This window comes from Suricata suricatta, chromosome 11, assembly GCF_006229205.1.
Source record: "Suricata suricatta isolate VVHF042 chromosome 11, meerkat_22Aug2017_6uvM2_HiC, whole genome shotgun sequence".
Classification (NCBI taxonomy): Eukaryota; Metazoa; Chordata; class Mammalia; order Carnivora; family Herpestidae; genus Suricata; species Suricata suricatta.
The window spans coordinates 80,404,688-80,429,108 of record NC_043710.1 but is presented as its reverse complement, the minus strand read 5'-3'; the positions used below and the strand labels follow the sequence as shown (position 1 = coordinate 80,429,108).

Here is a 24,421-nt window from a genome sequence, read left to right as displayed (position 1 = left end):
ATACTAAAATACAGTATAGCCTTTCAAGGTAAATAATAGATTAAGATACAGCACCACCGTGTGGTGGTTCCGTGACATGCTACTATTTCATTGGATTTGTAACACAGCCTCTCCAAACTTTAACCCAAGGTTACGGCAATGCCCAGATTTGACCCATCTTTAGTGCTAAGTTTATCTGTACCACTGGATGTATACTACTTAAACTGGGGACATTACAAACTGTCAATGGAAGAACCAAAAGTATCTTAGGTCCTTAATGGTTAAAAAAATCCCTAGTAAAAATAAATAAAATAAAATAAAAATATCCCTAGCAAGAGATAGTTGCTCAAGGATCACATGACAGCCTATGCCTGGACTCCGCCAGCTACACTCCTCATCTCCTGCATCCCTTGAATACCTGCAGGCATATATACACTCTCATATACTTACCACTTCATTCCCCCCCACATTGCATGCCAAATATTCAATAAAGGAGGGAAAGAAAAGCCAATGACATAGCAAATATGTCCTCCCCAATAATCTGAGACACAGAAGTTTTTGCGTGAAGCTAAGTGATTCATGAGAGAAAAACTGCTCTATTAATTATTACTAAAGAAGTAAAAATCGACGTAATTCTTCCCTTTAGGAAGTAGTGCCTGTAGGGGGAGGGGGATGGAAAAGTGAGAAGAAACAAGAAAAGGGGGCAAAGAAGAAAAAGAAAGAGACTCAGAGAAGACAGAAATAGAAAAAGGGAAGACAAGACAAACTTGTAAGAGAGGCAAACACTGAGGCAGATGATGATCAAACATGAAAGAAATAATTGGTTTTGCTCAGTGCCTGACCTTACAGGCTGGTAGGAATCAAGCTGGAGGCTGGTGCTGGCCCATGAATTACAGATTCTGTGTCCCTCAACAATGCTCCAGTGCACAGGCTACCAACAGTAACCCAAGCCACATGAGCCACAGGAGCTCTGAGGTACTTTACTTCGATCCCCAAAACCATAACAGGTCGGAAATCTGTTAGTTTCCATAGGTGTCGGAAACCTTGGTCATACAGCACCACGAAGACTTAAGGGAAAGGGATAAAGAGAGTAAAGATCAGGCTGTGTGTGCTTCACCTGATGAACTGGACTGCCTGGTTCCTACTGTTGATCATTGGTGATGTAACAGTAAGGGGAGCACGATGGGCTCCTTCGCCTGCTTCTACCATTAATATCACATTTAGCATTTGATGGAAGACACAACTTATAACCTGGAAGAGAAGAAAATTCTACTTAAGGCAGATAGAGAATTCAAGGGCCTCAAAGACACACATGCAGACCACAGTAAACCACTCCAAGAAGATAAGTCAGGTTAATAGTTTTTGGGTGACCAGTGGAAATGTGCTTCTTGGACAGTTACCAAGTATTCAATAAACACATGATGGAAATAGTACAAAAACAATGCTTATACATAATGACAGGAATATCATTTACTTTCTCTCCTCACCTTCTCAAACTGCAGCCCTGAAATTAGGGCAAATAGAGAACTGACACTTCTAAATGGCAAAAAAAATGCTACTGGTAATCTCTCACAGAATCTTCTTCAGAAACAAAAATCCTTTACACATGCATTTTCCTGAAGTTTACAGTGCACCTTCCAATATACCACCTCATATACTTTACTCACCTAACCAATTCATTCATCCTGTAAATAAATCATTTATTTATTTAAATACTGAAAACCAAGTATGTGGCAGGTATTTGTTAGGTTCATATATATTATAGTTTTATTATATTTGACCTTAAACCTCACAAAAACTATAGGAGGAAAGCAAGGCATTCCTATTTCATATACATTATTATTTCTACTTAATAGGTAATGAGAGATTCCAAAGGTGAACCGTCCAAGGTCAAGTGATTAAAGGTCTGGCCAAAGCTGACATTGTCTAACATGAAGTTAATACTTTCATAATTCAAAAATCCTACATCTTTAAAGGCATTGTGGACCTAAAGGCATAAATATCCGGATTCAGCTAATCTTTAAAAATGTTATCAAGAGCATGGAAATTGAAAGCATTCATCTGAGTTCTAGCACAGCCAAACTTTAAACACAGAAATGATGATATAATAAATTGCAAAATATGGAACATTTTCTAAACAATAGGCTTTATGCTGAGCATCTGACACACCTAAGAAAACTGAGGCTTTGGAAAGGTTGAGTACCTCATACAAGGATGCACAGCTAGAGGGGGCGGAGCCAGAAAAGAAACACAGGTGTACAGAAGCTGGCCCAAGAGCCTCGAGCCTTCTTCTTAACCACCATGTAACTCGCCCTAGAAACTAAGTGTAGCACAGCCACCAAAAGTCATATGACCTCGGTCTATCACATGATTGGCAAAATCTTGTTTTATTAATCATATCCAAGTATAGGAAGACCATAATGCTTACACAACCCTGACTCCAATGTTTCAATAGTGATACCGATAAGGTGGCTCAAGGGGCAAAATCCATATATGAATACTAACCAGGAATGAGAACCAGTAATATTTCTGTGGAATTCTCAACCTAAATCATATAAATGCTATAGAAATAGTGAAATGCACATGAAACTTGCCAAGCATTAGCAAGGAAAACTTGAAAATTCCATGACTGTCTATTCTTTTCAGAACAATCTGAAATGACTTATCTAAATGTAACACTCTGTTCACTGTTCTTCCTACCTAATCTACACTGGAACCATTTTTGATGTATGAAATGTAACAATAATATGCTATGGCCTCCAAGTATTTGAATATCAGTTTGGTTGTGAAGAACAGGCAGCAAATAGAAGAGGTGATGCTTTTTACACTACACATGATACAGAGTCATGAAAATGACCTAGTTTACAATGGCAAATGCTGCCGATGGTTTTCCATTATGACTCAGATTCTTTCCGTTCAACTAGGGGCTAAATTAAATCCTTGTCTCCTTTACCTTATCTCCCTCTCCATGAATTGGGGAGCATAGCAAATACAATCCATGATAGGCCAGTTCTGGTATGTATTTTGCTTGGTTAAGGCTTCTAAAAAAAAAGACAAAAGATTAGTTAATGGATATGATTTTACTTGACTTCTGCGAGACCAAAATTTATTACACTATTTACATTTCAGCATTGGAAGAAGGAGTGGCTCACCTGGCCTGTGTAACATGAAATTCATGAAGAACTGGTTCCAAATTAGTTAATGCAACAAAGACCTGTGAAACAGAACCAAGAAGAGGCCTGATTATTCCTCTCCATTAAGTATTAGCCATCATCTCTGCCCTTTGAGGTTGCCCCAAGGTTTCTTCGAATTCTCACTTACTTCTATACAATTCTGTATACACTGTGGCTTTTCTTTCAGGGAAAACTTGGACAGAAGCCGTAAAAAATTCTTCAAAAGATGAAAAATTGCATTTCGAATTTGACAAAGGTCTCGGGCAGAAAAACAAATACTTTCCTCATCTTCCTGTTCTTCTAGTTCATCCACCTAGATTATAAAGCAGTGAATATAGGTGACTGCATAGTAATGCCTAACACTTTGTCCAATGGTTTTCAATGTACTCAGATCAAGGCCGTTAAACTCCAGTGGTTGTTGAGCTTCTGAGGTCATGAGACCCTAATCATGTCCCTTAACTACTCTGTCTCCACAGCCAGAACAGTAAATCATTGGACTAGATGACTGTACAGTTTTGAGCTTTGCATTTATGTGTCAATGAGAATGCTTATGTTTCCCTACCTAGTCAGCACACGAAAATTTGGAATCAATGTTATCCCATTATGCTTATGGACTTGAGTTCCCAGGACACTTCGGCATCCTCTTTGGTGACAACAGATGATGTGTAAATAACCTGTTCAGATGTTGTCAAGCCCAGCTAGCAACAAGGCTGGGGAGAGACTACGGGGAAGTTAGAAAGATGACGAGGTAGAAATACATATTCTCAGCAGCAAATGAAGCCTGAGAAGCAACTTAAAGTCACAATGGAAACCCGACAATACTTTAGGGTCATTTGGTTATAATCACAATGCCCCAAACCATATTTTAAATCACAATCATGTGTTGGTAAGGATACATTTTATTATTGCACTTACTTCTTACCTCAATATCTTCTTTCCTGGGTGGCTTTCCTCTTTTCCTATTCCCTCTTGCATTAGCCTCAGTGTTCTTAGGTTGTTCTTTCTTTCTTTTCCGATTCAAGTTAGATTCCTGAGGCCAGCTCTTCTTTAGAATCTGAATACATTTGTCAAACATCACCTGGTGGAATACTTGATTGGCTACACTGCCTATTCATAAGAATAAAAAGTGGGTTAGATTTGTTTTTTTAAGTTTATGTATTTATTTGAGAAAGAAAGAGATAGTGCAAGTGGGAGAAGGGCAGAGAGAGAGGGTGAGAGAGACCACCCCAAGCAAGTTCCATACTGCCAGTGCAGAGTCTGACATGGGCCCCAAACTTTCGAAACCATGAGATCATGCATGAACTGAGACAAAAGCAAGAGTTGGACACTTAACTAAGCCACCCAGGTGCCCCCAAAATAAAAATAAAAATGTTAAAATTTTCAAAACTCATACACACAACACAGGCTGTATGTGGTGGAATGTACAGTTGAGAGAAATGTAAACATAAAGATGCAGTGTCAAATTATAATGGCATACAACTACCGTACTTCTGTCATAATGTTACAGCCACCTCCCACTCACACTGCACCGAGCTTGAATACTGTGAGTACCCACCTAACGCTGTTTGATGCTAATCATCTCCATGTACGCAGCTGTCTCTACAGAAAACTATATTGCAGGAGAAAGTGATTTCTTGTAGTTCTTGAATATTTTTCATTGTGTTTAGTCCAGTACTGCAAACTGAACAACGTGGGACCCATACAAAGTGCCACTAGTGAAGTGCTCCCAAGAAACAAAGAGAAGTCATGACATTAGAAGAAGCCGCCTGGTGTGTACCACAGACTGAGGGCTGCAGCTGCTGCTGCACATGATCCACTGTAAGAACAGTGTAAAAACGAAAATTCACGAAGCCGTTGCTGCAACCATGCCAGCAGGCACCTTGCATTTCTTGTGAAATGCCTTTGTATCTCAAATTGAAAATGCAGCTTTAGGGGGACCCCACCCGAGTGGCTCAGCTGGTTGAGTGTCTGACTTCTGATTTTGGCTCACGTCATGATCTCATGGTTCAAGAGTTCCAGCCTTGCATCAGGCCCTGTGCTGACAGCACAGAGCCTGCTTGGGATTCTCTGTCTCTCTCCCTCTCTCCCTCTGCCCCTCCCCTGCTTGTGCTCTCTCTCAGATTAGTTCTATTGCTTTGTGGAAATGCAGTCAGGTTTATAACCAGGACTGCCCTTTTCTATACAGCTGCTAATCCTAGAGCCTTGACAGGAAAAAATAAACACTAGCTGACCATCCTTTGGTTGTAAAACAAGAAGGCTGCACAAAGAGAACCCATTTTTTGGATTGGTTCCATTGATACTTTGTCCCTGTAGTCAGAAATGTATTGCCAGTAAGTGACCGCCTTTTAAAGTTCTTTTGATATTGGACAAAGTCCTTGGCCACCTAGAACCCCAAGAGCTCAGGACAAAAGGCAGTGAGATCACTGCCCCCACACACATCTTTAATCCAGCCTGTAGATAAGGAGTCACAAGGATCTTTACCTTGGTAAAGGTTACACATGGTATTCCACGGAAACGATTGCCAATCCTATGGAAGACAATCCTGACAGAGGGCACATCATCGAAGTCTAGAAGGATTACTCCACTGAAAATGTTACCATTGTTATGGAAGAAGCCATGAAAGCCATCCATCCCCAAGCTATAAAATCCCACTGGAGAAAACTGTGTCCACATCTTGTGTATGACTTCACAGGACTTATGACAGAGCCAAGCATGGAATCATGAAAGAGATTGTGGATATGGCAAAAAAAGGTGTGTGTGTGTGTGTGAAGGGTTTCAAGATATGGATCTTGGAGATATGCAAGAGCTAACACTCTCCAAGCCACAGGAATAAACAGAGGACGACTCGCTAGAGATGAAAGCCTCTGAACCAGGGCCAGACAATGAGGAAGAAGACACAGTGCCAGGCCGCCTGAGTGGCTTAGTCAGTTAAGTTCTTGCTCTCAATTTCGTCTCAGGTCATGATCTCATGATTCGTGGGGCCCCTTGTGAGGGCTCTTGTGTTGACAGTGCAGAGCTTACTTGGGATTCTCTCTCTTTCCTTCTCTCTCTGCCTCTCTTCTGCTCATGTTCTCTCTCTCGCTCAAAATAAATAAACACTAAAAGAAAAAAAGCAGCAGCAGTGGCAGAAAACAAATTGATGTTAGACAATCTGCCAGAAGGGTTCTAATCAGTCAAGACTGCTTTTGACTCCTTTCTTTCATGACATGGACTCTTCTATGATATTGGCATGAAACTACAACAAATGATGAAGAGTTGGTACCATACAGAAACATTGTTAGAGAAATGAAAAAGCAAAAATTCAGACAGAAATTACAATGTATTTCTGTGAAATGACACTGTGTGTGCCTTTCCTTCTGCCTCCTCCACCTGTCCCATCTCTGCCACCCCTGAGACACCAAGACCAACCCCAGCTCGTTCTCCTCCCCCTCCTCAGCCTACTCAACATGAAGACAATGATGAAGACCTTTCTCCTGGTCCACTTCCACTTAATGAATAATAAATACTCATCATGCTGTACAGCCAGTGATCTTATCTGTGTGCATGTGTATCTGCATGTGAACATTTAATTAGTGTACAGCAAGAACTACACATGGTGTTTTTGTGTTCTCATCATCACTGCCTAAGTATTCACTGTTTAGAACAACATGTGCAAGACGAGCAGAAGTGGACAACCTATCCTTGCATAGGCATAAGGGGAGTGATATTTAACATAAAATTAATGTGTTAGTCTTCTTACTGTTTCAGAACTTTAGGGGCACCTGGTGTCTCAGTTGGTTCAGCATCCAACTCTTGATTTTGGCTCACGTCATGATCTCACAGTTTGGGAGTCTGAGCCCAGCATCAGGTTCCACAGTGACAGTACGGGGCCTGCTTGGGATTTCTCTCTCCCTCTCTCCCTGTCCCTCTCCTGCTCTCTCTCTCTGTCTCAAAATAAATAAATAAACTTTAAAAAGAACTGTAGTTTCAGGGGAGCCTGGAAGGCTCAGTTGGTTAAGCATCCAGCTCTTGATCTCAGCTTGTGTCATGATCTCACAGCTCATGAGTTTGAGTCCCATACTGGCTAACACACTGTCAGTGCAGAGCTTGCTTGGGATTTGTTCTCTTTCTCTCTGTCCCTCCTCCCGATCCCGAATGTGCTCTCTCTCTCTCAAAATAAATAAATTAAAAAAAAAAAGAACTTCAGTTTTAAAGAGTTACATTACTATATAGTATGCCATTTTCTCTGGTAACTGAAGAAACTGTGTATCAGCCTATCATCACAGGTGTTTTTTTAATGTAACTAAGTTTCCAATGCAGCATTATAAATACTGTATGCCATAAAAACTTTGTAATGATTCTTTCATTAGTGTCTAGGCTAGGCTCCCATGAACTAATCTTATACTACACTACCATAAAGCAATCATATGCTGCTTCTTATCAATGCACAAATCATTATACCTATAAATAAACATGAATCCTTTCTTCATGTTATCTTTTTTTTTTTTGGCCTAGTGTTAATAACACATATAACATCTACAGGGTTTTGTATCCCATAAGATAACACTGATATAGGTACTCACAGCAAGATAATTCATCATGTAAAGAGTACCATACGCTTATGGTATTGATAAATACACTATAGTCCTGTAAATGTGTTTTCTTTATGATTTTCTTTTCTCGATTACTTTACTGTAAGAAAACAGTATAAAATAAATATACAATAATATATGTTAACTGACTGTTCATGTTATTGGTAAGAATTCTGGTCAGTAGTAAGCTATTAGTAAAGTTTCGGGGAGTCAAGAGTTAAACATGGATTTTTGGCTGCGGGAGAGGTCAGTACCCCTAACTCCTGCATTGTTCAAGGGTCAACTGTAGAATAACATTTCAGGATAGTCCTTAAATATTTGGAAACTGGATACACTACTATATAACTCAGAGATGTAAGGAGAAGTCACAAGAAAAATCAGAAAACTGCTTTGGCTTCAATGATAGTGAAAACAAATCATTAAAATTTGCAGGGTGCAGATAAAGCAATACATAGGGAACTTTGACAGGTAAGAGAAGTATGAGAGAACAAAGATCTAAGGAATCACCTTGAGAAATCAGAAAAGTAAATTAAACCAAAGTAAGATGGAAGGCAATAAGAGATAAGACCAAAATCACTGAAATAAGAAATGGACAAAGAATAGAGTATAATCAATAACATCAAAAGTGGTTCTTGGAAATGATCAATACAATTAATAAACCTCTATCTAGATGGATGAAAACAACAACAAAAGGAATACAAATGATCAACCAGGCATTAAAGAGGACATATCACCATAGATTCTACAAACAAAAATCTCTCAAAGAAAACTCCAGTTCTACCTGACTTACTTATTGAATTCTACCAAAAAGTCAAAGCTGAAGAACCACTTCTTCCAAAATATAAAAAAGGCAAGAACACTACCCAACTTATTCTCTGAGGCTAGTATTATCCTGAAACCCAGGCCAGACAAAGGCATATCAAAAAAAAAGTATCTTTTATAAACATAGATGCAAATATCTTCAATAAAATATTAGCTAATAAAATCTGATAACATGTAAAAAAGATTATATATAGTATCATCAAGGAGGTGCAAAATTAGTTTAACATGAAAATCTATCAACATAATACACTCTATTATTGGAATAAAGAACAAAAACCACATGATCATCCCACAAATACAGAAAAGCAAATAAAATCTAATACCCTTCTATAATAAAACACTCAACAAACTAGGAATAACAATCTTATAAAGGTGATCCTCAAAACAGTCTCAGTGAATATCATACTTAAAGGACAAAAGACTGAGAGTTTTCCTTCTGAGATCAGGAACAAGACAAGACGCTCACCTCCTAACTTCTGCTAGGTTCTATACTGGAGGTCCTAACCGGGGCAATTAGACAAGAAGAAGAAATACAGGCACCCCAACTGGAAAGGAACAAGCAAAATTATGTGTACTCACAAACGACATAATCTTATACATAGAAATTCTTACTAGTAAGAATAGGTTCAGCAAGGTTGCAGGGTACGAGATCAGTAATAAAAAATCAACTGTACTTCTCTGATTAAAAAAAAGGGCAGAGGACCTGAATAGACAGTTTTCCAAAAAAGACACACAAATGGCCAACAGGCACATGAAATGGTGCTGAACATCACTAATCATCAGGGAAAAGCAAATTAAAACCACAATGAGATATAACCTCACACCTGCCAGAATGACTAAAATAAAAAAGACAAGAAATGACAAATGTTGTCGAGGATGTGGAGAGAAAGGAATCCTCATGCACTTCTGGTGGTAATGTTGGTACAGCCACCGTGGAAAGGAAATAGCACAAAGTTCCTCAAAAAATTAAAAATTGACATACTCTAAGATCCAGCAATTCCACTTCTGGGTATCTATCCAAAGAAAAACACTAATTCAAAAATATAAATGCACCTCTATGTTTACAGCAGCATTATTTACAATAGTCAGGACATGGAACCAACCCAAGATTCCACTGAAAGATGAACAGATAAAGAAGATGGGAGATGGAAGTAATGGAATATACTCAGCTATAAAAAAGAATAAGATCTTGCCTTTTCTAACAATGCAGATGAACCTACAGGGTATGGGCTAAATGAAATAAGTCAGACAAGTATTGTATGATTTCACATATATGTGAAAACTAAAAAGCAAAACAAACAAAAAAAGTTAAAACAAACTCATAAATACAGAGAATGAACTGGTAGTCGGTAGAGAGGAGACGGGTTGGGGGATGGGCAAAATGGGTGAGGGGAAGGGGAAGGTACAGGCTTCCAGTTAAGAATGAATAAGTTTTGAGGATAAAATGCACAGCAGAGGGAAGATAAATATACTCAGTGTTATTCTGACTGCACTGAATGGTGACAGACGATAGCCTCACTTGTGGTAAGCATAGCATAAAGCATATTGACTTATCCAATCAATATACTGTACACCTGAAATTAATGCAACATTGTATATCAACTATACTTAAATAATAAATAAGTAAATAAATTGTACCTCTAGACACTACCAGTAAATAATCTGAAAATGAAACTAAGAAAACAATTTCATCTACAATAGCACGGGGAAGAATGAAATACTTAGGTATAAATTTAACTAAGTAAGTGCAAGAGTTGTACATTGGAAAGTGTAAAATATCATTGAAACAAATTAGACAAGACCTAAATGGAAGGACCTGCATTCATGGATCAGAAGATGTAATGTTGTTAAGATGGCAATACTCCCCAAATTGATCTACAGATTCAGTGCAGTACTGTCAAAACTGCAGAAGCCCTTTTGGGGGGCAGAAATGGACATGCAACTCCTACAATTCACATGGAAACGAAAGGGACCCAGAATAACCAAAATAATCTTGAAAAAGAACACACTCTGATTAAAAATTAAGTATCAACAGCATCCCAACCATAATCTGGAAACATTTAAAAACAGAAGGTACTTAGCAAAAACACTCTCTGGAAAGATTCAAGATAATGAAGAATACTCTTTGCTTTGGCATAAATCTCAACCTTAATCAGAAGGATGTGCATCTGGCAAGGGAAGAGTAATACTGGGTTCCTAAAATCACCACTCTTCAGTGAGACAACTCAGTTCCAACTGAGATACTGCTTAGCAACTAGTCTTTAGAAACCTATTTCGAAAGTCATGATTGGGAGCTTTAACAATAATATAAACTAATGTTCAAGGCTTTATATGTCTTTTTTACCAATTCCCAATCACATGGAATAAATCCTTAACACTTATTACAAATGAATTTGTGTAAACTATGACAAGCAGCATAAATGCTGACTATTCTTGTGATTTTCTCGTCCCTGTGAACTTTAGGTTCCCCAGCCGCATCCCCTCTGTTCCAGCCTCTCCTGCCTTAGGTTTGAGGTGTGTAGAAGGGACTCCTTTATTGCTCACAGGATGAACAGCCACCTGAGTGCTCTGACAATAAAGGAAGTAGAACAGTGCTCATAAATAGATTTCTTTCCTGTGCTTTCCTTCATTAAGCATTACTAGCTATTCTCATGTTTTTTATTAGAATGGTTTTAACCTATTTTTCCATATCTGCATAGGAGATATATATATAAAACACAATGACTCCCCAGCAGTCTTTCTCAGTCTGGATGGGGAATCAGGAGATGAGTGGGTGGTATCAGGTTTTTATACTAGATGGGGGTGGATGGGAATGCAGCTCTTGTAGCTTGGAAACAAAGCCCTTTCAGTCTTACCCCTCCCATATTAAAGGTATTAGTTACAGACACAGCATATTAGCAAACAAACACCCTTAAAGAAACAAGGGAAACACATTTCTTGAACACCTATAACATGCCATGTATTTCAGACTTACTCTAATTATCAGAACAACGCTGTGAGATGGGTTGCCCCTGCCTCATTTTAGAAGTGAGAAAAGGAAATATAAGAGTTCAAAACAATGTAGAAGTTTAAAACAAAAATATATTTATCTTATCATATCAAATATATACATACCTGGTACTTCCAGCAGCAGAAAATAAAGCCCAGCAGCATGAAGGCCATATTGTCGATACTGCACACTGACACTTTTCTTATGGACTGTTTGAACAAAGTGATAGAATAGTGCCACCAGTGCCCTGTGAGAAATACTGTTCTCACTGAAGAAGGTCCATATGCTCTGGAGGGACAGAGAAAATAAAAGCCAATAATTAGAGAAAGTGGAAAATCTCCTAATACTTGATTTTTACAAGTGTTTAGTACCTTATTAAAAAGTAAAAAACAGAAAGACCAACCTGGCTTCCAATTATACATGTCTGCTATCTTCTAAGGGATTGAAAAAAAATTAAAATGTAGTATTCAAAATTATAAAAATAAGTATACAAGAAATTTAAATAGATTTTCAAAATAATTTGGGGATAGGTTTGAAGCATATAGATTTCTCAATTTATCAGAGGCAAAAACTATACTAAGACCTCTGGGACACCCTATGCTTGTGTTTACTCAAACAAGTTACCCCTCTACCTATATTAAATGTCCTCAAAATCATTTATCACTCTAGTTACTAAATGAAGAAATTAGAGCCATTTACTGAAATGTAAATACTCTATGGGCAATGGGAGCAGGAAAAGAAATACCTCAAAGTTTCTACCTCAGCAGATTTCATAAGTAGCCAAGGTGAGAAAGGAAGTACACCCTAGACTATAAGCCACTATTTTATTAATCATATCACTCTTCCATGTTTTGCCAATTGAACACATGATGAGGAAACGGGTTATTTCTATAAACCAGACAGCAGGAACTAAATATGGCTTATCCTGGAGTACCTTTAAAAAAAAAACACAGGCCCAGGAAAGTTCAAGCAATCAGACTCTATACTTCTAGCTTCCCTGAAGACAGGGAAAGTGGCAGGTAATGCCTTGGCTTTGCCACACCGCTTAGCATGTGCTACTTTTACAGAAGAGCCCATTTAAAATCCTGTCAGTACTCTGCATTCTTTCACCATGAAGATTCTGGAAGAAATCACCTCCTCTCTTTGTAGCAGTTACCTCCTCATTCCTAATGCCACTTCAACTCCACCCCACTGCCCTGTAACTGTGACCTTGCAGGTCCAAGGAGGATCCAATCACTTCTGCAGGGTAACTGCCTGGCCATGACCTCTGCAGCACTTGGTACCTGGTCACTTCCTGGTCTTCATATCAACACTCCCCACTCACTGACTGTGCATCTGCAGGTCACCGTCATCCAGCCTTTTCAACCATGTCCTGTCCTCTTCTATTCCTCCCTGACCTCATGCATGGTTGCACTTCACCCATCACCTTGATTCAGAATTCAGAGGATGCTATCTATTTTGTTGAATCTTCACTTCTTTCCTAGTCTTCCAATTCACATTCCTAGTGAATTCTCTAAGAATTTCCTAACAGAATCTCACATTCAAAACCCTGAAACCAAACCTGTAATTTTCCCATTTGACTTAGCTATCAGCTATTAGGATTTTCTAACAAATGAACCACATTCTTTATGCTATTCTTACTATACTCCTTATGAACTGTATACTAAAAGGGCTAGGCTTTAGATTATAATAATGGCTTTCATCTTCCACTTCTGACACCTAAAAATGGCTTTATTACTTATTTATATATATATATATTTTTACCTCTGTAGATCCATGTTCTTCAGTAGCAAAGGGGAAAACACTTTCATATAGTTTTGTGAATGCATTCAATCCAGTGTCTATGATTTCTGCTTCTATGCTGGGATCCAAAGGCTCAGTCTCTGTAAAATCCAGTTCCCATACTGTGTCCACCCATTCTAGTGGGAAAATGCAATGAAATCAATTACTCTTTTATAACAGGTAAAATATCAATCATTAAAAAAATTTTTTTAATGTTTATTTATTTTTGAGAGAACGAGAGAGAGAGTACATGAGAAAGGGAGGGAAAGAGAGAGAGGGAGACACAGAATCTGAAGCAGGCTCCAGGCTCAGAGCTATCAGCACAGATCCCCGATGGTGGGACTCAAACCCTCAAACCATGAGATCATGACCTGAGCCAAAGTTGGACACGTAACTGACTGAGCCATCTAGGTGCCCCTACATCAATCATTTTAGATGCTAGGTACATTCAAAAAGATAAAAGTTATTAGCCACAATTCACATAGAACTATACAATACAGGTGTAGCCTAATTTAAAGAAAGTAGAAAAGGTTAAAAAATCTTTTTTAAATCAGAACTGACAGTTGCTATTAGATTGATCACCTTCTAAAAATATCAAGAAGGAACACATATTTTAGATATGACAGTTTTACAGAATGACACATCAAAACACTAACAATATGGCTACCCCATAATTTCATTCTGGAGAAAAAAGAGAGGTTAATAAAAGATTGCCTCAGGTGTTCCTTTGAGAAAATCTTACAGTCAAGTGAGTAAACCCAAATAAAATGTATAGCACGAAGGGGCATGTGAAGCAACTTACCGTTTACCACACTTTAATTATTCATTCACTCTCTCCTAATCATTCTCCTAACAAATATGATCCTCTTCTTAAAAACATCCTTGCATCTTTTCCTGTCTCTTTTACTTTCATATATTCTCCCATTTATTTTATATGCATTTAAAAAATGTGTACCAATATTCTAACCTCATGTCTGGATTACAGCTGCCGAAGTCTCAATGAAAAAAGAAAAGATCTGGTGTCAGGAAATAAAAAAATTCAGGGGAGTCTGGGTGGCTCACTCGGTTGAGCATCCAACTTCAGCTCAGGTCATGATCTTCACAGTTCAAGGGTTTGAGCCCCACATCAGGCTGCTAGCTGCTGTCAGCACAAAACCTGCTTTGAATCCTCTGTGCCCCCTCTCTCCGCCCTTCCCCCATGCTCGCTCACTTGCTCTCTTTCTCAAAAAATTCAATAAATGATAACTACTTTTATTATTTTTACAATGAATCAGTGTTAAAACAGTAACAGGTATGTGAAACACTACACGGCATAACAAAATATTATAGGGGAGGTGGGAAGGATGACAGAGGTGGGAAGAATGATTCTGCTTCAACTAGACCTAAATGTGGGCATTTACCAGGGAAAGAAATGCAGAATAGTGCATCCCAAACGGAGAAAACAAAAGGAAAAAAAGTATAAGCTGTTTAAAAATGAACAAAATAGTTACAGCACTCAGTCTTAGTGTGAAGGGGGAGAGTCATTATTAGTATTCAGCAGTTACTGCGTGCCAGGTACTAAATTAATCTTCACAAAACTCCTGTGAGGTGGATATTATTATAATCCCCATTTGAACATGTAAGGAAACTAAAGCTTAGCAAGGTTAAGCATCTTGCCCAGTGATACGGAGATGGTAAGCTGTAGAACCCATCCCACCCACTATTTTGACTCAAAAGGTTACAGTCTTGGAAGAGAACACTACAGTAAATGGTGAAAGCTCTTAACGAGCATGCCAAAGATTTGGTCATTTATTTAAGAAATAGAAGGGAAACATTAAAGGTTTAAAGACCTGACAGGGTGACGTTGGTGTTTTCAAAAGTGATCCCAGTAGAGGTGTGGGGAACACATGAGAAAGCAGTTTGGATCCTTCAATTGAATAGGGTGGCTATAATGATGGCTTGCTGCTGGACAGCAGCATCAGGAAAACGAGCAAGGAGGACCCGGTAGACATCCGTAGGCGAGGACAACCGGTGGTTGTAACCATGAAAAGGAAGGAAGAATGTCATGACTCCCAGGTTTGTGGATTGGCTGGTACCATTAGCTGGCTTCAGGGATCCGTTTCACGCATGTGATGTTTGAAGTGCCTGTGAGACACCTATTAAAACCAACGAACATGAAGTTCAGGAAATATGTCTGAACGAAGAAATAGATTTGCTATTTAAAAGCACAAAAATGGATGAAGTTGTTGGTGAAGGTCTGCGGAATAAGCAAGGCCAAGAAAACATGCAAAGAAACTAAATGATCAGACAAGATAAGCCCTTCCCCCCCTTTTTTTTCCCGTTCCTTTACGAGGTTGAGCACCTATTTAAGAGTCGGCTCGCCACGGCCCTGGAGTGCACAGACCTGGAGATCTGACTCTGCCAAGAGGACCGCCCCACCCCCACCCCAGGCCTGGGCAGAGGAACACAGCAGTTGCAAAGCACCTCAGCTCGGCCTCCCCGAGACTCACAGCCTCGCTTTCTCACCAGGGCTCAGATCCAACGGACACCAGGGCTGCAGGCCGCTCCCAAGGCCCGGCAGCGCCACCATTATCTCCCAAGAACCGGCTAGCCACCGCGGTGGTCAACTTTCAAAGCTCGCTCCCGCGCGCGCTCCAAGGCGTTCCTGCGGACCAATCACAACGTGGGGGAATTTCCCACCGACTAATCATCGCGCCCAGCCGTTTCCACTCTATTTACCAATGAGCAAGGTCTTCTGCCGCATGCGCAAAGAATGGGGCGGGCCAAGGACTGTAGGTTGAACCCAGGTTCCACGGGGTCATGTTTGAGGTTTCCCTTTAAAAGTGGGGGTAAACAATTAAGTTAAAGCTTAAAAGCGTTTTTCTAGCCTTTTTTTTTTAACGGGACGACGATTTAAAGAGAATTTGAGACAGGATCCTTCCTGTATTAAATGTCACCTTTGCCCCCATCAAGCGACATTTCCCGTGTCAAGGGCTACCTTTACCCTGTCAGACACCGATCGAACGTGGTACATATTTGAATGTGGATGGTAGCCTAACGTTTATTGAACTAAAACAATAAAGGAAAACAAACAAACAAAAATCACTCAGGAATGCTATCTGCAATTCTTTAATTTTACGGGACGTCTGGCCCCGCATTCTGGAAAAACGCCGCAACTGCCATGTCAACTAAGGGAAAGACAGGCCGCCCTTTCTACCACTGCACAAGCGCATTGAGCACATCTTACGGCAGCCGGGTGGTGAAACCTACAGAAGCTGAGGCGAGCGCATGCGTGCAGCGTCTCCAGCGCGTCTGGGCTGGAGACTGCGCCCCCCTCTGCACCTCCGCCCGCAGCAGCCGAAGCACCTCGGTGCGTTGCACCGCCAGAGGCCCGGGCTGGCTCTCCGTGCTGCTCAGCGCCGCACCACACCCGGTGGGCGGCTGTGGCCACGCACGCCCAGGTTCTGCACTGCCCCCTTCCAATTGCATTGCCCGCTCTCGCCCCTTACTGCTGCCGGCGGCTAGGGCTCGCTGGGGACTGGCCAGCCGCGGTGCACTGGTACCCGGGGCGCTGCAGCCGGCCCTCCCCCCTCCCCGTGGAGCCGGGAGTAGTGCAGTCGCCCACTCCGTCTGGTAGCGGAGCTGGGTCCCGCGTCCAGCCCTCCGGCCTTCGCTTAGGGCCCCTGACCCGTAAAGAGGAGCGGTCTTACCGAGACCGGCCCGGCCCAGCCCGGCGGTGAGATGAGCTTCTTCGGCTTCGGGCAGAGCGTGGAGGTGGAAATCTTGCTGAACGATGCGGAGAGTAGGAAGCGGGCCGAGCACAAGACTGAGGACGGGAAGAAAGAGAAATATTTCCTTTTCTACGACGGAGAGACGGTCTCCGGGAAGGTGAGCCTCGCCCTCAAGAACCCCAACAAGCGGCTGGAGCACCAGGGCATCAAGATCGAGTTCATTGGGCAGATCGGTGAGTGGTCATCCTGGGCCTCCCTCCCCGGCCGCGTCCGCCAGCCCATAGCGCCGACTTGGGGGCAAGGGCTGCGGGGTGTTTTGGGGCCCAGCACCAGTGAGGCCTGTCGGAGCCCCTTGTCCACTGCAGTCAGAGGCCCGCCCGCCGGCGACAGCCCCTGCGTTGTCAGCTTCGCTGCCAAAAGTCACAGCGCACCGCGAGGGCGGTGGGGCTGGCCGAGGACGACAGGGTGCCTCCTCGCCCAGAGCCTCATTGTTTTAGGTACCTTGCTCAGGGTGGGATACCCTAGTTGTCCCTTCACCATACCGTCAGCTTTGCTTCCTGCCTCCAGGATTTCTGAGTGAGATGCTCTCCTGCCATAGCCTGCAGGTGGGTTTGTTAGGGGGAAACCTTTCTCCAGTACTGCTTTTACCATTGTCTGGACATCCACAGCTGTCAGATCCACGTTAAGCTGGCCCTCTGTGCCTCACTAAGTTCACTCCCATCCACTCACTTTCTCTTTCAGATGTGATGTTGGAGAGGGCTCATCACCCTTCTCCTGTCTCACCTTAGCTCTGAACTCATATGTTTGACATAGGAAAAAAGCTGTCTCAAAGCTAAGGAAGGGTGTCTTGAGAAAGCAGCCCTGCAGTGTTTAGTCTTTCTGTCTATTTAGCTTGTGTTTCTAAGATATATTAGAATGCTAGTTTTCAGTTGATCAATTTTCTTCTTACAAAGAAATTATCCTTCTAAGTCCAAAATTAAATGATCAAAATTTCTCAATGCTCTAACAATCTTCAAACATTATTAATAATTAAAACTAGACTGTAAAAGGCAGTAACAAAACAGATTTAGGAGCTGCCAGTGAAGGTGAGGTTGTCTCTAATTCTAAGACTGTTTGAAGTCTTGTGTTTTTGAAAACTCTCAGGTACTTCTGAAATGCATGGTCTGTGTGATTACATCAGGAGTAGATTCATATCAAATACCCCTGTGGGCTGAAAAAAAACTTCTGTCAGAAAATGTATACCCTACAGAATATGCTGCATGTGTAACTGTTCTTAAGGACTTCCTGAGAAAGCTCACTGGGAGCTTCACATCCTGGGAGTTCAACAAAGAATCTGTTCTCCCAGTTTTACAGAGGTAGGAAACACTGGCTCAGGTAGGAGGAATCCTGGGAAAAGGAGTCTATGTGGATAGTGCTCTGGCTGAAGTATTTGCCTCTGGTAGTTAAGAAAATGAAATCAGGTCAAATACTGGCTCTTCATGTAGGAAACTTTTTTGTTATTTTAAATCCAGAATATGAGTGGCCGTTTATATAGCAGAAGGGGACTAGAGAGTGAATTTCATACCCTTTGTTCTCCTGCGCCTAGCTTGGATAGGGTTTCTCAACAGCAGTACTGTTGACATTTTGGGCCTGATAATTCTTTGTTGTCCCACAACATTTAGGATATTTACCCTGGTCTTGACCCACCAGATACTAGAAGCAGCCCTAAAAGGCACCCACAAAGATGTCTTGAGATACTGCCTTATATCCCCTGGAGGGTAAAATCACACCTAGTAAAGGACTACAAGGTATATAGGGTGAATCCCAAGCATTTTATGCTAAGCATAATGTATCAGATAGTTGAGAAGTCCTTGGCTACCTAAGCGTCTGTATTTCAGGTAGTTTCAAAGCTACTGCGTGGATTCTTTGGCTCTGTAATACAAGTGTAAACAGGCACATTTAGTCTGTGTCTTATACCATAACTGCAGGTGGTGAAAACTCATTAATAACGTGAAAGATGACCAGAATGTCCCCCACTCCGGCAATGTGACATGAGCTGTTCTTGGGTAATGGTGACAAAGCCTCCTTCTAGTCCAAGTGGAAGGAAGTTGTGGAAACTGCTTGCTGGGCTGCCCTGCCTGGTTTCCTGTCTAACTCCTTGAATTCCGCCTGCCTGGTTTCTTGTCTAACTCCTTGAATCCCGGGAGAGCAGCCCTGCCAGGTTTTCTCCCAACCTTTTATCTTTCCTTGATAACTCTTCCCGAGCCTCTGAGCACTGTGGGCAGTGTTGACCCTGTGACTTTGAGGAAGCTGTGTCCCTCTCTGGGCCTCAACTTTCTCACCTGTAAGGCAGAGATAATAACCTCCTTGTGAGAATAATGTTGAGCTGTCAAGGGATCCTGTTTCATGCAGAGTATGATCTATTTATGTTGACAGTCTACTGACCTCAGGGCACCAGAGCGAGGCTAGTGAGTAACTTGCCAAGGTTGTGGTCTGTGGTTTTCTCCTTCGTTGCATTCTTTGACTATGAATGAACTGGGTGGAGCTTTGGTGGAGTTCCTGGGTCTGGCTGTATGAGTGACATACAGTATAGATTTTACTGTACTGAAGTAAGAAAGTTGATATCATTGTGCTCTGTCCATCTTCCTCATTGATTTCCATTTTCACTCAAAAGCATTCTTATAAACCATTGTCTCTTGGATTTGGTTCTTTATTTTTTTTTCCTTCCCTCCTTCCTTTCTTAACAGGGAATAGTTCCACAGCTTGAAAATCAAGTGCTTTACTTAATTAACTTTCTTATCTTTATGACTAAGTTCTTTTTCCTGATGAAAGTATATTTGTCCCACCTGTGTATTCGTTTGAAGGACAGCCTGGTACATGATTAAGGGTCAAACAGACAGGGTGACTTAAATTAGATAGGGCTCAGTTTACAATAGCAGTCTTTGCTAGGGTCTTATGAGGACTGGAAATAATATACATGGTGTGTGGGTCTTGGCACACATTGTAGGTACACAGTAAAAGGGAGTTAAGATGATCATTGTCATTTTCTCTTGACCCATCAAGAAGTTTCCAGCACTAGCCCTTTAACACATGTCACCTTCCAGTCACCCTGATTCCTGTGCAGACCATCCATGAGGAATGTTTTGACCAGGTTTGCCTCCCCTTTGGTCTGGTTGTTTGTCTCCCCCCATTGCCTTCCATTGTCTTCTGAAAGGCATATTAGCGCAAGTAAAAACCTATGAGAGGGACTCTTCACAGAGTCCTTGCTGAGACAGCTATTTGGCTGTCTGTTGCATTGAACCTCTTTGGACCCCATTCCTCATAGTGGCCCAGACCTACTCAGAAAAACTGCTATCTCAATCTTGATTTTAGAGGTCCTACCTCCAAAAGGAAGAGGGAACCTTTGTTTTCTGTCCCTTCTCTATAACTTGCTGCACTTGTAACTTCTGTGTCTTTTTTATATTATGATTATTCCCAACCTCTTTGTCTTGACCTGAACTCTCCACTGAGTTCCATGCCTGTGTTTCCAACTGCTGGGGAGGCACCTCCATCTGACACCCCGTAGGCCCCTCCGAAACACATCCAAAACAAAACCCCTTTCTTTCTGTGCTCCAGCCCCAGCCCTGCTTCTTGTCCTGTTTGCTCCACTGTGGCCTGTGTCACCTGTGTCCATTCAGGCTCAAAAATCTGGAAGCCATCTTAAACTAACTCCTTCCGCATGCCCATTTGGCTCTCCAAAACCTCTCTAATACATCCCTGTTCTATGATTCCTTTCCATGCCAATTCTACTGCCTTTTTAAATCTCTTTTGATGGCCCCATCCTAACTGGTCTTCCTGCCTTTGCCTTCCTCATCTTCAATTCATCCTTGTCTTTCAGTTCAGTAAGAGTGAACTTTCTAAAAGGCAGTTCTTGTTAAATTTTTTTAATGTTTTTTAAATTTATTTTTGCCAAGAGAGACAGAGCATGAGGGGGAGGGGCAGAGAGAGAAGGAGACACAGAACCAGAAGCAGGCTCCAGGCTCTGAGCTACCTGTCAGCACAGAGCCTGACACGGGGCTTGAACCCACAAACGTGAGATCTGACCTGAGCTGAAGTGGGAGGCTTAACTGACTGAGCCACCCAGGCGCCCCTAGAAGGCAGTTCTGACATTGTCAGTCCCCTCCTTAAAATTCTGCCCATCAACTCCCTGTTAGTTGAAGGGCAGAAGTGTACCCATCTCCTTTGAGTGGCCCTGCCTTTCTGCCAGCCTCATCTCTCCCTTACCTTTCATCCTCTCCCTTGTAACTTCCTTAAAATATGTTCCTTTTAGAATCTTGGCATCTTCCCTTTGTGAACATCTTTCTGCAAGGCGTGACCTTCTACCCAGGCTCATACTCATTCTGAAAGCCCCTAGCAAATATGTAATCCCTGATAGCCTTCCCAAACCTCAATAGGATGACTTACGCCTTTCTTCCACTGTTCTTCTACAGGGCTTCCTCCCTGAAAACCAGTGTGGTGGCTGATCTCTAGTCACAGTGGCTAGCACAAAGTAGGTGCTCAATAAATAATTGCTAATGGTACATGGTCAGGTCTAGGAATTTGCAAAGGCTGTTCAGATTTTTTCCTCAACTCCTCCTACATAAACCAGAGTTACCTGAATGAAGGAAATGGAGAGTGCAGATTTGCTTTGCTGCTTACTGTTAAGAGACAAGACTTCCTGCTGGTGCCAGTGGCCAAGGCATTGGTGAGCTAGGTGTGGTCCTCACTCCAGGCCACTGAAAACTAAGATGACTCACCCACCGACAAGCACTCACATACAGCATCTTCACTGAGGGAACTAGAGTACAGAAACATTAAAGCGGATATCAGTTCACTTCCTTTTGCATGCTTCTTTGATAGCATTTTCTTATTCCAAGTTGAGGCTGATTTCTCCCTGAATATAAGAAGATACACGTTGTGATCCACTCAGTCCTACACTGACTGCTTGGATGTTGCACTTTGAATATTGTCCTCTGAGAGCATAAGAAGGAGTTATTTACGCACCTGTGTTGTATATGTTTCCTGTTACACTCAGTAAGCTTTTGAGCCATGTTGGGTTTCTTTCTGCACCTAGTGTCCTTTTTCCAATGGCTTGGTCTGTTGTAACAAAATCAACAAATGTGTGGTGAGGACATCTCCCACGTCACTGTGGCAGCTAATGGCCCACATTTTTAGAAGAATGCAGTGTGGTATAGAAGGAGCATAGAGGGAAGTTTTCTAATTATTAAGAGAGACCATTTTTTTTCAGCTGCACTCATTTGGGGGAACTCTTATGCAGGACATAAGGCAGAGCTGGGCCACGTTGGAGACTAATGGGGTTAAATAAACCAAAGGTAATTAGAAGGTCCAACTTACAAGGGAGGGCCGACATGATTACCCCTGTCCTTCAAAGCCAAATAAACAATATCTGGATTTTTAAAAAGGTTTTTAAAAGTAATGCCACTGGAGGGATCTGAACCCGTCAGTACTAGTCAAGCCTGTACTTCTAAAAACTCCAGAGGCTTTCTGTATTTTAATTCATTAAGCCATGCAAAGCTAAGCAAAAGGATTGATTCTGGCCTAGTTGTTGCAGGGCTTACTCACAGAACGCTTGGAGAGCTGTCTCTCACTGGGGATGGGCAGCCTGGAGCTGTTACTGCTCCAAGGTCTGGGAGATCTGAGTGGATGTGGCCAGCATGAATCTTGACTAGGTTGCCAGTCAGCAAATAGTGGCTGGGAAAATCAGGATGAAGATGAAGTTCTTTGAAGGTCTTTTTGCCCTTGCTGACTTAACTTTCTTCCAAGATCTGTGTGAAGCTTGGACCAGATGTGGCTCCGGCTCTGTAGCAGGTTTCAGGCCATCTCTAATGATGACCGTGTGATGCAGAGCTGGCTCAATTTCCTTCCAAAGTGGCAAATTCACTCCTTGGCCGTTGGTGGCAAGTTTCATCATGAAAATATCCCAACTACAAAAGTTACTTCCTCCTGTTGGACTGAGAAAGAGACTCAAGACAGGAAGTTACCTCAACAAAAAACATGACCAGTTCCTACTTTTAACTTGAGATGGCTGGTTGCTGAGGGCTTTGGAGTTTGGAGAGAATTAAGAATGAATTGTCACTGCATCTTTGAGATATATAGATACAGGCCTTTTACCATCTCTTGACAGCTTAAACGTCTTGCTAAAACAGCCTTGGGATTTCTGTTCTAATTTATGTGAGAGAAAACCAAACTTTCTGGCACATACCAAAACATGGCTGCTATTTCTGTCCCTTTGCACCACAATGTTTGCAAAAACATTGCAAATGGCTTATAAATTATAAATTAAAAAGCCCAGTCCAGCCCCACTCAGATTACACACTGGCCACTGTTCCATGACATTTAATGTAGGAGCTGGTATTAACATGTGTCCAGGGGGAAAAGCACTGGGGAGAACGTGACACTATGCAGGGAAGGACCTCTCTTGCCAAAGGTGGCCACAGCCAGGTGCCCCTGCTGGGTCAGGTAGAACGTTGCTAGGATCCCCAGATGCTTGGCAGTCTGTGTGCTCTCTGAACGCTCTCGGGTCTTTCTCTGTTTTGTTTCTCATGTTGCCTTTAGGCCGTGTGATCACAGCTGTATATTTTTCCATCCTCTTCTTTCTATCTTTTCCTTGACTCTGGGATTTCTCAATTTAAAGTTCATGGACACTGGGGCTCTCCTCTACCTGCTTCTGTACCCTGAAACTCTGGGCAGAATCCAGTGCTTGGGAGCTAAGACATGAGGTCCCCCAATTAAGGGGTCAGTTCCCATGTAGGCTCCAGGACTATCAACAAGGACTTCTATAGCAGCAGATCCGTGAGAGTAAGTGAAGGAGCCCTTGTCACCGTGTCTTTTCCCACCGACTCCCTGCACTTCCTTACATTCATGGGGGGCGGGGGGAGACACAGTTCTTGGATTTTAAAACAAGCAAGGGATTGCTCACCTTTCTCTGTCCTTTCCTATTGTTTGTAAGTGTCATCTCCTGTTTAGTGACTTTGTGGAGTATTACTCACCACTCAGAATGCTGCCTGCTAACTGATTTCATTTAGTGTTTGGAAGAGAAGATGGGTTGTTTATAATACAAAGTGGATCAAAGTATAACTACATAGAAAATGAGCAGCAAACTGTAATCATAGAATGCAATGTAAATTCATACAGAAGTGGCACTAGTTTGGGTTTAACCACGCTGCTGCCATCTTCCTGAGTTGGATAAATCTTAACAACAGAGCCCACTGTGCTTTAAAATGTTTCTCTGCCAAGGGGGAAAAAAAGGCTTCTTATGGAACAGGTTTGTCAGGACCAGCTCCTAGGGCAGCAAGGGGTTGATTTTGCACTCAGACTGAAGGCACTGCTTGAAACCATTTTCTCTTCCTGGGCTCGGTTCTCCTCTGGGGCAGGGCT

The 24,421-nt window shown here is 41.9% G+C and overlaps 2 protein-coding genes across 2 annotated transcripts in view; one reads left to right on the top strand and one right to left on the bottom strand.

Annotated features, from left to right (window-relative positions):
- The window catches only part of NCAPD3 (non-SMC condensin II complex subunit D3), a 64,459-nt gene extending 48,515 nt beyond the window's left edge, over positions 1-15,944 (bottom strand). The window contains exons 1-8 of the mRNA XM_029956346.1: positions 15,822-15,944; positions 13,299-13,453; positions 11,660-11,822; positions 4,075-4,259; positions 3,301-3,465; positions 3,132-3,193; positions 2,933-3,020; positions 1,097-1,230 (exon numbers count right to left, since the gene is read on the bottom strand). Of these exons, the coding sequence (XP_029812206.1) occupies positions 1,097-1,230; positions 2,933-3,020; positions 3,132-3,193; positions 3,301-3,465; positions 4,075-4,259; positions 11,660-11,822; positions 13,299-13,453; positions 15,822-15,885 (1,016 nt within the window). The 5' untranslated portion in view covers positions 15,886-15,944. The remainder of the gene's footprint in view (positions 1-1,096; positions 1,231-2,932; positions 3,021-3,131; positions 3,194-3,300; positions 3,466-4,074; positions 4,260-11,659; positions 11,823-13,298; positions 13,454-15,821) is intronic.
- Positions 15,945-16,600: 656 nt separating this feature from the next.
- Positions 16,601-24,421, top strand: part of VPS26B (VPS26, retromer complex component B) — a 26,921-nt gene continuing 19,100 nt past the window's right edge. Inside the window, exon 1 of the mRNA XM_029956026.1 lies at positions 16,601-17,259. Coding sequence (XP_029811886.1) covers positions 17,037-17,259 — 223 coding nt within the window. The 5' untranslated portion in view covers positions 16,601-17,036. The remainder of the gene's footprint in view (positions 17,260-24,421) is intronic.